We start from the raw sequence: 13605 nt of genomic DNA on the forward strand, positions 1-13605 counted from the left end.
GGACAGCCTCAGAGCCGACCCCTCACCTGGAGTTTTGTCACCATGTCCTCAAACAGCTTTTGGGCCTCAGGGCTGCTGGGCTCTTTGAAATAATCCGCAATCCCAATCTGGACCACAATCGACTTGAGGTTCCGGCAGATGCCTGAGAAAAGGTGGGCAAGGCAGGGGCGTGTTTGGCCTGGGCTGTGGAGCTGCCTCCTCTCCTCTCACTAATTAATGAAATCAGACAATCAGGTGCCAGCCACCGGGAACACGACACAGGACCCATGCCACCTGGGGGCTTGCGACAAGATGCGGGGAGAGGTAGGTGGGGCTGAGGGACAGGAGAGGCTGCAGTGGCCTCTGGGAGGGTGAGTGGGCAGCCGCCAGTTGTCCAAGGCCTCTAGGAACTTCCCTGACACAGGGGGCAGCTATACCATGGTCTGGGCATTTGGGGATGAATGACAAGGAACAGAGTGGCTGAGGTGAGGCTCGCGGATCCAGGCTCAAGCACAAAGGAGGGGGAGGTGGGACAAACACTTGGGAACAGACGGCTTAAGGAACTGGATATGGCGTGAAGTCGGGGGAGGTGGAGGAAGATCAGATGGCTGAGAAGGGCCTAGAGGTCATGATTCTGGAGGCTGAGCAGTTAGTTCTGGTGATAAAGTCCAGGGCGTGCCATGTGGCTGAAGGGGGAAGAAGGTCTTGGAAAGAGGGTCCTCAGTGCAGGTGGAGTAGTGACTGAGAGTGGAGTGGGTGGTTTGAGAAAGGTGTGGAAGCCAAGGAGGTATGATCTGGAGTCCAGGGAGAGAGGAGTCTTCACCCTGAGAACTGTCCTGGGGTGGGGGGTGGGGGGAACTTTCACATATCCCATTTAATCCTCTCACCCATCCTAGAAAGTCAACTTAGAAGATGGGAATACAGGAGTCAGAGAGGTATAGTAACTTGCCCAACATCACTCAGCTAATAAGTAGCAGAGCCAGACCTGGGACCTAGGTCAGTCAAGCTCCAGAACCAGTGCTCTTAACCTGTCCCCCTGCCTTTGCCCTTGGCTGGAGGCCCTGATCCATCTGTCCCAGTGATAGTTAGGCTACCTGCTGACAGAGCCCCGTGGCAGGTGATAGTCATACCCTGCCCCGCATTCCCCATTGCTCACTGTTGAAGTGCAGCAGGGCCTTAGGGGTGACGGGAGTCGCTGTGAGCACCAGCATCTCCAATCCCTTCAGGCCTTCCCGGCAGACCTCTGCCGCCACCTCCTGGGTGATCTCTGACACATGGTCAAGCTCCAGGACCTGCAGCCGCATGCAGTTTCTCGCTAGGAAGAGGAAGAAGGGGGATCCTGCTGACAAACCCCCCAGGTCACCCCTGCAGCCAGCACCCTGGCCACCACTCTTCCACCTGCCACCACCCAGGCTGCAGCCCCAGGCCCCTGTGGGATTTCACTGGGCAGCACTGCACCCATGCCTGCTTCTTACTACCCGCCACCCCAGTCCAAGGAAAGACTCACCAAGTGATGCCAGGCCCTGCACCCCACAGCCGGCACCCCCGACCCCCAGGGCCCGCAGGTGGGGCCAACAGCGACCAATCATCTGCAGGCAGCGGTTACTGAAGCGCGTGGGCTGCTGGCTGGAGAACGGGAAGGGGGAGCCGTCAGGGAGGTCTTTGGATGCCTGACGCCCCAGCATGCTCCTCCTGTGGGACCCCTCCCTGATTCAGGCAAGCGTTCCTCCAACAACCCAGCTGGTCAAGTCAGAAAACCGGGATCATCCCTGACTCCTCTGCCCTCATCTCATCCACCAAGTCCTGCAGATTCTGATTCCCAAGCACTCTTTTTTCTTTTTTTTTTTTTTGAGACAGGGACTCATTCTACCACCCAGGCAGGAGTGCAGTGGTGCAATTTCAGCTCACTGCAACCTCTGCCTCCTGAGTTCAAGCGATTCTCCTGCCTCAGCCTCCCAAGTAGCTGGGACTACAGGCATGCGCTACCATGCCTGGCTCATTTTCTTGTACTTTTAGTAGAGACGGGGTTTCACCATGTTGGCCAGGCTGGTCTCAAATTCCTGGCCTCAACTGATCCACCGCCTCGGCCTCCCAAAGTGCTGGGATTACAGGTGTAAGCCACTGTGCCCGGCCTTAACTGCTCTTGAACCCACAGTTCAGACCACCATTGGCATTCTCTGGGTTAACACTAGTCTCCCTGCCATCTCATCCTCCACACTGTAGACAAGGAGCCCTTCATTCCTACAGCCACTCACTCCGCCATTCAGCAAGTGGTTATCAAGTCAACAATAACTGAGCTAGGCCCTGGGGTGCAGTGCTGACAACATAGACATGGTCCCTGCCCTCAAAGAGTGGACAGTCTCTTTGGTGGCAGGAAAGTGGTGAGGGGCATAGAATATTACCAGTCTGATCTTAATCCCTTTCTTAAAATCTAAAATCCCCCCAAATAGCTTCCAATACTTTCTAGATAAAATGCAAAAAACCTAAATTCCTTAGCAAGGCCCTTCCTGATTGCCCCAACTTTCCTTTCCATTCACACCAAACGCCATTTCCCTGAACACTTCATCCCTCATCATTTGCCCAGGCAACAGACATCTCTCTGGCTGGCATCTATTATGTACTTGATACCAGGGATACAGAAATGGACATTCCTAGATTCTGCCTTGAGAACCACCCGCCTAGTGTAGGAGATCGAAATATCAAGAAATTATTGCAAAGTAGGGCTGGGTGTGGTGGCTCATGTCTGTAATCCCAGCACTTTGGGAGGCCGAGGCGGGCAGATCACCTGGGGCCAGGAGTTCGAGATCAGCCTGGCCGACATGGTGAAAGCCCGTCTTTACTACAAATAAAAAAATTAGCCGGGCGTGGTGGCCCATGCCTGTAGTCCCAGCTACTCGGGAGGCTGAGGCAGGAGAATGGCGTAAACCCGGGAGGCGGAGCTTGCAGTGAGCCGAGATCTGGCCACTGCACTCCAGCCTGGGTGACAGAGGGAGACTCCGTCTCACAAAAGAAAAAAAAAAAAAAAAAAGAAATTATTGCAAAGTAGATGACAGAGGGATCAGGGCAAAATGCAGTGGGGATTGAGGCAGGGGACCAGTGACACGCTCTACCCAGGGTGTTACAGAAGGCACACTGGATGGCTGGGAGGAGCTGTCGCGTGGAGAGGAGCAAAAGAGCCTGGTGTGTTAGAGGAACTCCAAGCAGAGTGAGAAATGATTTCATAACCTGGATTCTCCAACGACCAGCTCTTTCATACACTGACCTCCCTGAACCACCTTTCATATGTCAAACAAAGCTGGTGGTTTTTAGCTGGTGTTTACTGAACAATTACTGTAGACCCTGCAGGCTTTGTGTACCTGATCTCATTTGGGCCAGCAACAGCCCTAATAAGGTCCATAGTTCCTAGTACCACCTTTACTTTGCAGTTTGAGAAACTAAGACACGATTGGGATTCCCAAGGTGGCACTGCCAGTAAGCCAGGACATGACCCCAGGTCTGATTTCATTTACTTATTTATTTATTTATTTATTTATTTTGAGACAGAGTTTCGCTCTTGTTGCCCAGGCTGGAGTGCAATGGCACAATCTCGGCTCACCGCAACCTCCGCCTCCCAGGTTCAAGTGAGTCTCCTGCCTCAGCCTTTTGAGTAGCTGGGATTACAGGCATGCACCACCACGCTCGCCTAATTTTGTATTTTTAGTAGAGACAGGGTTTCTCCATGTTGGTCAGGCTGGTCTCGAACTCCAGACCTCAGGTGATCTGCCCAAACTGGCCTCTCAAAGTACTGGGATTACAGGTGTAAGTCACTGTAATCAACCAGGTCTGATTTTAAAGCCCTGCTCCTAATGCCTCAATGGACAGATTAATGTGTGTTAATCTGTCCTGATAGTTTGTGGAATGGGCTCAGATCCGCTCAGTCCTCAGCCCCAGACCAGGCCCAACTGTGTTCCCCTCCCATCCCCCAAACCTGCCAGGGCTCACCAGGGGTGAAGTGGTGCCACTTGAAGGGAGACGATCTCTCTGCAGCCTGCGCCCAGGGCCCAAATGACCTCATGGCCCACAGGGTCTGTGGCACTCCTGTGAAAAGACAAAGCTGCTGGTAATCCCAAGACTTTGGGAGGTCAAGGCTGGGGTTGGGAATCACCTGAGCCCAGGAGTTCTAGACCAGCTTGGGCAATACGGTGAGCCCCCGTTTCTATTAAAAAAAAGAGAGAGAGAAAATGAAAAGATATAGGACAAAGCTGGAGTTGCCCACTCTTGGTGGCCTCTGCTCTTGCCAAAGCTTCCTTCCCTTCAGCCATAGAGCTCTTGGATCCCTTTGCTTGAGAACCCTGGGGGAAGCTATGCAGCACCTAGGGATCCCGTGGGACCCTGGGCCTAGAGGGAACAGGCTATGCTTCTAGTCGGTTGACCCACCTGTAGGTGACAGCCTGCAGGGCACGGCAGTAGCAACTGGCCAGCCAGAGCGAGCGGTCGGTGAGGATGTTTGGACAGTGGGAGATGCGCAGGATCAGCAGGTTCCCCCCAGCTGCCTTCAGCAGGGACTCCAGCCCAGCTTCCAAGCAGCCCCTGGAGATGACCAAGAGGTCAGAGAGCTGGCCACCTCCTCCTCTGGGAAACATCCTTACTTAATTCCAGGTCTGTGGCCCAACAGCACCCAGCACCCACCCACTGCAGGCCTCACCGGGTGCTACGGGCATACTCCTCCTTGCTCTCCTTCTTTCCCCGCTGCCGGGGCTTCAAGTTCTGCAGCGTCAGAGAGTGGGCCTGGGTGCACCACTGAGCCAGCATTGCCAGGAACTGTGGGGGAAGGGAAGAGTATTTGGAGATGAAGGGGTCTGCACTTGGTTGGCTGGAGGTGGGCCAGCCCCGGATAGGAGGCTGCATGAGAGCATTTCAGGGAAGCCAGGTTGGCGCTACAGTGTTTTAAGGGTTGCAAGGACCAGACCTTCAGGGGCCAGATTCTACCCACGGGGAAAGGTGGGTTCACAGCAGGGCACAGAAGGCAGGCAGGGGCAGGCACCTTGGAGCAGACACGGGCATTCTCAAGCAGCACCCTTGTCCAGACTGCAGGGTGGCGGGCCACGAAGCGCCAGTCCCGGCAGACCTCAGCGGCGTGCAGCAGTGTGCGTGTGTCCAGGTAGGTGAAGATGCAGAAGAGGGCGGCTCGCATCTTCAGGATCTCTGGGCTGATGACCTCATTGGAGCGTGAGGGGCTGCCCCTCTCTGCTCGCCGACCCCGTCCACTGCCTCCCTCAGGGCGGGCTGCAGAATACAAGGGTTTCAAAAGTGAGCGTGGAGGGTCAAGGCTGGTGTGGGGATGTGTGTGGGGAGCTGGGGCAGGGTAGGAGCTGCAGAGCAATGGGCATGCTGTGGTACCAGGGCCTAGGGAGGAAGGAAAAGGGGCCTCTGCATCCCTGTCCTTTGCGGTACCCCATCTCCAGTTTTACAAATTACAAAAAGGCATCCCTTGTGTAAACTTTCTTTTTAAGGTTATATATCATTCAAACTCACCCCCTACATGAGGCAACATATCAGATTTGGAGAGGGAAAGGGGTTGGGGGGTGCTGCAGTATAAACTGGGCCTCTGGAAACAGAAGGTGGGCATGGGGCTACCCAGAACATGCGGTGCAGCTACAAGCCTGACCCTAGCCTAGCCCTCTCACCTCCCAACCCACCCACATATGTGTGGGGCCTTCTGTGAATATGGTGGGAGGCCTCTCCCCCACTGCACCAGGGGCTTCAGAGTTGGGAGGCAACAATCAACTGCTGTCCTATAAATGTTGATGAGCCCACCACGTGAATGGACCCCCCCGTCCCCCGGATGTGGCATCCTTGTGCATCAGACAATCTGAGCATACTTTTGCCGTTGCAGCCCTGCCCTGTCACAAGAGTTCCTGCCCTAGGCTTGAAGGGTGCTATGTAGGAGGGGTGGGCAAGTCTGGGGAAAGGGAAGGGGGGTGTAGGAGCCCAGGAGATTCACTGCCTCAGACCTGTGTCCCCCTGCCAACCCTTCCAGGACCTACCTGAGAGCCGGCAGCTGCTCAATGGCCCAGCCATAGCAGGCCCGGGGCGGGGCGCATCCAACGGGCCCTCAGCCTCTGACTCAGTGGTTCGGGAGCCAACGTCAGAGACATCACCCTCTTCCCCCTCAGTGCTGTGTCGGCGGGGTCTGCGCTGCCAGTTCTGGATGGCCTGGCGCCGCAGGCCTGAGCTGCGAGGGGGCTGGGACCGCTCTGAGCCCCCGTTGGTAGCCTGGGCCCGTGTGCCCAAGCCCCCAGGGCCACTGTCCTCAGGGGCCCCCTCCTCCGGCCTGGGCAGCTCCAGACTGTCACTGTCATAGCAGCCTGAGCTCTGGGATGCGGCTGGCACACGGCTGGAGGCCCTGGGGCAGGGTGGATCACACAGTAAGGGGTGAGAGGCACCAGGCCTGCCCAAACTCCCCACCCTGCCCCTACCGTCGGCTGAGGGCAGCCCACCCACACTGCTTTCCAAAAGCCCCCTCTGGGTGTGGAAAGGCAGACACACGTGACCCGGGGGGTTAGGGGCAGGAGGATGACACAAGCCCCAGACAGGTCAGCGGATCTTTCCAGGGCGAGGGTGGGCTGCATGGGGTGGGCTGGGCCCAAGGCTTACCCTGTGCTGGGAGAGGAGCCATGCCGTGACACTGCATATGTGCTAGGCACGGCCGGGCCCGCGTGGTGTTCTCGCTGTGGGCCCCCAGAGCAGGAGGTAAAGGAGAGGGGCAGAGGAGGCAAGAGGATGAGCAGGAATAGCAGGGGAAACAGGGAAAAAGATGGAGAGGAAATGGGGGAGAGGAGAGAGAAGGGAAAACAGTTGGGAAAGATGGACAAATGGACAGACAGACAGCCCAGAGAGGCAGGTTCACCAGCCCCTCCCCACACCCACCCAACACCCCGGACCCCAGCTTGTGGTTCCTGGACTCTCATTTGCAGGGATGGGCAGAGATAGCCCCTGAGGGCTGGGGTCACTGAATCATATCTCACTATAGCCTCGGGGGCTGGCACTGGCACTCCTGCCCAATCAGAGGGTCTCCCCGTTCCTGGCATCTGCTCGTGGGGGAAAAGCCAAAGAAGGGGCGAATGGGGCATCATAGGGAGATATCCAGCCACGTGAAAGGTGAGGTTGTGGGGGACCAGGTGTGCAGGTAGAGGAGAGAAAGCAGGTGGGCACTCACCATTCTGCCTGGGCCCCGGGCATTGGGGCCAGCACCACCGCCCCCACCTCCACGGCCCAGGCTGGCACTGGGCGTGCTGCCACAGCTGCTGCTGATGACCTGCAGCTGTCGCTCGGCACGGTCAGCCCGCTCAAGGAGTTCCTCAATGAACTGCTGCAGCCGCAGCTTGGCACTGGCCTCCCGCGCCGCTGTCTCCTTCAGGAACTGGTCAATCTGCACCACCTCCCTGGGCCCAGAGCAGTCTCTTACCCCAGAGCCTCAGCCTGCCTGCCCACCCACCCTCTGGAGGAGAGCCTGGCCAGTGCGGGGAGACACCGGCACAGCTGCCTGCGGTGTCTGCTAATGGTCACATGGGTTCCTGCAGAACAGGCCTAGCCCCGCACGATGATACATACAGAAATGCATGCATGCACTCCGAGCCACACACTCACACCCCACCTACCCGGCCCCAGACCCTGCTCTCCACAGAAATACTACACACCCCGCTCTCCACGGAAATACTCAGGCATACTCAGTCCCACACAACCACTCGAGGCACACACACATCCCCACACACGTACCCCATGTACATTCATATGCCATAACCAGACACATCTCTCTCATACAGAAACACAGACATGTTCAGTCACATGTGCATGGCCTTCAATACCCAGCATCCCAACACAGAACACTCCTAGGCACATACTTAGAGCCACCAGCCATGTCACATATCCCCACACAGAGGCCCATTACACAGCCCCAGGCACAGCCCCACACATTCATGTGTGTGTACTCACATCATTTTCCAGCTCGGGCATGTGCTCACGTGTGAGACACGCAAAGAACCATGGAGGCACAGTACCACCGACACAGTCAAACATACTTTCAAGAACCTTCAAAAATACACGCTAAGTCACATCACCCCACAGAGGAATACACTCAAATGCGGAAGCATACTGATAGTTTGCACCAACTTCTAGGAGCTGCATGAACACATGGCACACTTAGAATCACGTGTGTACTTACTCCCAGATGCATTCCCGGTTGTTTGTGCATCCATTCAACATTTATTGAGCACCCTCTAGGTGCCAGGCATTGTTCTAGGTATTGGGGAAATAGCAGTGAACAACTCCTGCCTTTATGGAGTTTACATCACAATGGGGACACATAAATAACATCTATATACAAATGCTCCTTGGCTTACAATGGGGATACATCCCCGTCAGCCCATTGTAAGTTGAAAATATCATCAGTCAAAAATGCATGTAATGCACTTACCCTACTGAACACCAGTGCTTAGCCTGGCTTGCCTTAAATGTGCTCAGAGCACTTCTATTAGCCTACAGTTGGACAAAATCACTGAACACAAAGTCTATTTTATAAAAAAAAGTGTTGATCTCATGTAATTTATTGAATACTGTACTAAAGAAACAGTATGGTTGTACATACTGTTTTCCATTTTCACACAGTACAGTTTCTACGGACTGCGTGATGCTTTTGTAGCATCGGAAAATCTAAAAATTGTGTCAAACCATCGTAAGTCAGGGGTCATCTGTAGTTCATAATCCTACATTTAAAGACCAGAGAAATGAAGAAGACTGAGACAGATAGAAGGAAATCCCAAGAGTGTCCTGGAAGCCAAGGGAAAAAGGCATGTCAGGGATCAGCTATGTCAAATGCCACCAATGGGCCAAGTAAGACCATGGCTAGGCCTTAGCAACAGAAAGGTCACTGGTGACATGGGGACCCTGGTAGAGATGGAAACCCGATCAGCCTGGGTTCAAGAGAGAAAGTGAGGAAAGAAATTGGAGACAAGAAGTATAAACAAATACAAGGAGTTTTCTGTAAGGAGAGAAAAGGAGCAGTAGCTTAAAGGGAAGAGGGTTGTGGTAGATGAGAGAAATAACATTCTGTATGCTTTTAGAAATATGCAGAAACAGGCTGGGCGCGGTGGCTCACGCCTGTAATCCCAGCACTTTGGGAGGCCGAGGAGGGCTGATCACGAGGTCAGGAGGTGGGAGACCATCCTGACTAAAATGGTGAAACCCCGTCTCTACTAAAATATATATATATATATATATATGTATATACAAAAAATTAGCCGGGGGTGGTGGCGGGCGCTTGTAGTCCCAGCTACTCGGGAGGCTGAGGCAGAATGGCGTGAACCCAGGAGGCGGAGGCTGCAGTGAGGCGAGATCACGCCACTGCACTCCAGCCTGGGCAACAGAGCAAGACTCTGTCACAAAAAAAAAAAAAAAAAAAAAAGAAAAGAAATATGCAGAAACAGAAAATCTGATGATGGGAGAGGGGAGAGTTGAGCTATGTCTTTGGGTAGACAAAAGAGAAGAGGATCTGGTGCCAAAATGCAGGAGTTGGCTTGTCTAGGACAGAGAAGAAGAAAGGCAGCCTTCACAAAGAGGCACAGGGTCACACTGCCATGTCCTCACAGTACCAAACACACATCATCATGACACTCTTGGCCCCACATGCATGCTACTGGCTACAGATCCTCTATTACAAAGCCATGGCCACATACAGACACACTCAGGCACGCCCACGGTGGTGGTGGCGGCGGCACAGTGACCCGCACAGGCACAACCACCCACAGGACCCCGAGGGTCTACTCACTGCTGCTTGCGGCTCAGCTCCTGTTCCTTGTGCACCAGGTCCTGCTTGAGTGAGGCCAGAAGCTCCACGCTCACGTCCACCTGGCGGGAAAGCTCAGACGCGCGCTCCTCCAGCTCCTCCTTCTCGCGCCCAAGCCTAGCACTCTCCTGCCGCGCAGTCTCCAGCTCCGCAGCCTTGCGCTCCAGCTCGGCCTGCAGCCGGCCCACCTGGCCCGCGATCTTCTGCTCCACCTCCTCGCTCAGGCGCTCCAGCCGCCGGTCCACCTCCAGCTTCTCCAGCGCGCGGATCTTGAGGCGCGCCAGGCCCTCTTCGTAGGCCACATCGGCAGGTGAGGGGGACGCGGGCGAAGCGGAGGCAGGCCCGGGGCAAGGGCCGGGGCCAGGCCCAGGCGGCGGCGTCGAGCACGCCGAGGACGCCACGGACTTGCGGGCGAACAGCTCCCCCAGCGGGATCTCGATCTCGCGCAGCGCATAGCGAGCGGCAGCGGCGGGCACGAGGCCCGGCTCGGCCAACTCCTCGCAGGGCAGGCTGGCGGGCACCAGGTCGCCGGGGAAGTGTGCGAGGGGCGCGTGGTGGTGGTGGTGGTGCAGCAGGTGCGGCGCCGCGGGCGACGGCCCGGCCGCCTGCTCCTTGCCCTGGAAGGACGTGCTCTCGAAGACCTCGCGCCGGGCGCCGGGCACGGCCAGCAGGGCGGCGGGCTCGGGCGCCAGCGGGAAGCCCGAGGCGGCCGCCGCGGCGGCCGCTGCAGCGGCGGCGCCGTCGCAAATGCTGTTGGTCTTGGAGAGGATGTAGAGCGTCTCGTAGGTGTGGCTGTACTCCAGGTGCGCGCGCAGCGACGACAGGCTCCGGAAGCGCTTGTGCTCCCCGCAGCGGGGGCAGCGGTACGGCAGGTCCAGCGAGGCCATGGCCCCGCCGCCCCCGCGGCACGCGGGCTCCACCGCGGCCGCCCCGCCGGTCAGCCGGGCGCGCTCATGGGGGACCGCGGGCCAGGCCCCCTGCGGGGTCAGGAAGGCTCAGGGCGCCCGCGGCCCGGGGCGAGGAGGCTGGAAGAGACGCGATGAGTCTTAGGAAGAGGGTATCACTGCGCCCACCCCGGCTCCCAGTCCTCATCCCCCCAGCCATGAGGAAACAGCATCGAGGGGCAAGGGGCGACCTCCCAGAGGAGGCTGGCCTGCTCTGGCACCTGTGCGAGGGCCTGTATATGTGCAAGAGAGAGAGAGCGAGAGAATGAGATAATCTGTTTTTAAAGGGGCTGGCTCGTAATTACTTTTATTTATAATGGTTCCAACCTGGAAACGACCCAAGTGCCCATCAATGGTAGAATGGTTAAACTGTAGCATGTTAATGATGGAATCTACCCAGCAATAAGAAAAGAAACTATTGGTACACACAGTGACGTGGATGAGTCCATCCAATATTATGTTGCATGAAAGAAGCCAGACCAAAGAGTGCATGCTGTAGAATGCCAGAGAGATGGAGTTCAAGAACAGACACAATTGATCATCGATGAAGTCAGCATAGAGGTCCCCAGCTGGGGGCTACATGGACTGGGAAGGGGCAGGAGGCAGCTTTATGTGATGCGGAGAATGTTCTATATCTGCTCTGGGTGGTGGTTATACAGTTGTGTACATATTTAAATAATCATCAAGCTGTATACTTAAGATGAGTGTAAAAATCCTTGGAAAGAAGATGCTTATTTTCAGTTTTTGCAGACTGCACCCCCACACAGGCTGGAACTATTGGTACCATGTTTCAGTAACCAAAACATCACTCTACCTAATGACATCACTTGTGTCACTGTTTGTTTTGTCCCGACTTCTGCACCACATCCTCATATCCCTATCACTCCAAGCCCTTAGGTCTTTTTCTCAGACCTAGAAAAGGTGAGGTAGGCTTCCAGTAAGTGTCCCTGCCCCACCTTTACCCAAAGGGCTTTATTATCCATCCTCCCCACACCCCTTTTGGCACAAGGTCCCTCCATCCCCCCACCAATTCTGGCATTCCAACCCTCTTCACCGTCAACTCCTGCTGCCCCTCCAGATCTGGCTTCCTGTCACCCTTCTCCTACCTCGTGGGGTCTCCATCCCATTCCTCACTGCCATCCTCTTTCTAACTGTCTGCAATCAGCCTTCCACTGCCCTGTGATCAAGGTCACAGACCACCTGCTGATCAGTTAAGCCAGTTGTCATCAACCCGACTTGGTCCCATGGCTGATACTGTTGACCCCTCCATCTTCACAGGCTGCCATGAGCTTTCCGGTCTGGATTTTCCCATGGGTTCTGCAACTTCCTGTTCTTGCTGCCTTCCTAAACGTCCTCATTCCCTGAGGTCTGCCTCTGGAGCCCTCCATCTCTATCCTCCCCCCAGGAAGGCAGTCGGCTTCCCTCCCACAGGTTTACTCACACCTGTAAGCTCTACTTCTCCATCCTGACCTGCCGCAGAGTTCTGTTGCCTTCTGGCATTTCCACAGGATGTATGGGTGGATGTCTGTTCCCTTTGCCAGCCCAGCATCCAGTCCTCCTCCTGGTAACAGCACCCTGCTTTGACCATAGGGAACCATCCTTCCCCACTTTCTCAGTCCACATGGTCTTGGGGATGTGACATAGACCTGGCAAATCCCCAGTCCTGGGGTAAACATGGAGCACCAAAGTTGAGCCAGTGAGCCCCAGGACTGTTCTAGAATGACTGAGGGAAAGCATTGTCTTTGGGATCAGGTTTCTAAGCTGATGGAGAAGGCCGGTGCTGCTGGGGCCATCCTTTCTCCTTTTGGGAGGAGACACCTGGGAATGAAGCCAACCCAAAGAAGCAAAACTTAGATGGAGAAAGACATTCCTCACAGACATTGTTTGAGAGCCTGGCCTGTTCAGTTACACAAACTAATCAATTTTGCACCGCCACCCCCTTTTTTATGAGATGGAGTCTCACTCTTTCACCCGGGCTAGAATGCAGTCGTGCAGTCTCAGCTCACTACAACCTCCCCCTCTGAAGTTCAAGCGATTCTCCTGCCTCAGGAGTCCCAAGTAGCTGGGACTACAGGCATGTGCCACCACGCCCAGCTAACTGTTGTATTTTTAGTAGAGACAGGATTTCACCATGGTGGCCAGGCTAGTCTCGAACTCCTGGCCTCAAGTGATCCACCTGCCTCAGCCTTTGAAAGTGTTTGGATTACAGGTGTGAGCTACTGCACCCAGCCCCTATTTCCCTTTTTTGCTTAAGCTAGTTACAGCTGGTTCTGTGTTACTTGCACCCAGAAAACATCCTAACCAAGAAATTAGAATCAGAGATGGAAAGTTTTCATAGACCCACAAAAGAAGTTAGCTGAACTAAGCAGGGGGGCATAAGCTGGCACTACTTCCCCCATTCCCCACTCACAGGTTGGTGAACAGAGCAGCAGCAAAGCAGATGATGAAACTGTCTCCCACCATCCCTGGAGCTCAGGCCATGTACCTACCATGGCTGGAACATTAGGGGATTTGGAGAAAAATGTCAGGATGTTGGGAGTGTCTTTCCAATGGCCTCAGTAAGGTCCAACAAGCAAGAGACACACTCTGGCTGAAAGGAGCCCATCTGAAAGCAGAAAGGAAGAAAATTTGGGCTTGCCCAGAGAGGCCCTTTCTGCTTGCGGCCAGTAATTCAACATGGCTGAGAGTCAGATAATTAAGAGCTAGTTCTTTGCTTCAAGCTAAAGGCAGCTCAAGCGAAGACAAAGAGGCTGAGAACTAAGAGGGAGACAAGCCTGGGGCCTGACAGGTACTCAACTCCTCGGGCCCTGCTGAACCTCTCCTGCTGTGCCCCCTCCAGCTGGACAGAAGCTTCCATTA

The 13605-nt window shown here is 55.2% G+C and overlaps 1 protein-coding gene across 1 annotated transcript in view; it reads right to left on the reverse strand.

The window, feature by feature from the left end:
* FBXO41 (F-box protein 41) overlaps positions 1–13605 on the reverse strand; it is a 30446-nt gene that overhangs the window by 4452 nt on the left and 12389 nt on the right. The window contains exons 3-13 of the mRNA XM_031655271.1: positions 9785–10827; positions 7178–7403; positions 6616–6689; positions 6006–6364; positions 5003–5244; positions 4664–4779; positions 4396–4548; positions 3961–4056; positions 1487–1605; positions 1136–1294; positions 27–142 (exon numbers count right to left, since the gene is read on the reverse strand). Coding sequence (XP_031511131.1) covers positions 27–142; positions 1136–1294; positions 1487–1605; positions 3961–4056; positions 4396–4548; positions 4664–4779; positions 5003–5244; positions 6006–6364; positions 6616–6689; positions 7178–7403; positions 9785–10689 — 2565 coding nt within the window. The 5' untranslated portion in view covers positions 10690–10827. The remainder of the gene's footprint in view (positions 1–26; positions 143–1135; positions 1295–1486; positions 1606–3960; positions 4057–4395; positions 4549–4663; positions 4780–5002; positions 5245–6005; positions 6365–6615; positions 6690–7177; positions 7404–9784; positions 10828–13605) is intronic.

Source organism: Papio anubis, chromosome 14, assembly GCF_008728515.1.
Source record: "Papio anubis isolate 15944 chromosome 14, Panubis1.0, whole genome shotgun sequence".
NCBI classification, from domain to species: domain Eukaryota; kingdom Metazoa; phylum Chordata; class Mammalia; order Primates; family Cercopithecidae; genus Papio; species Papio anubis.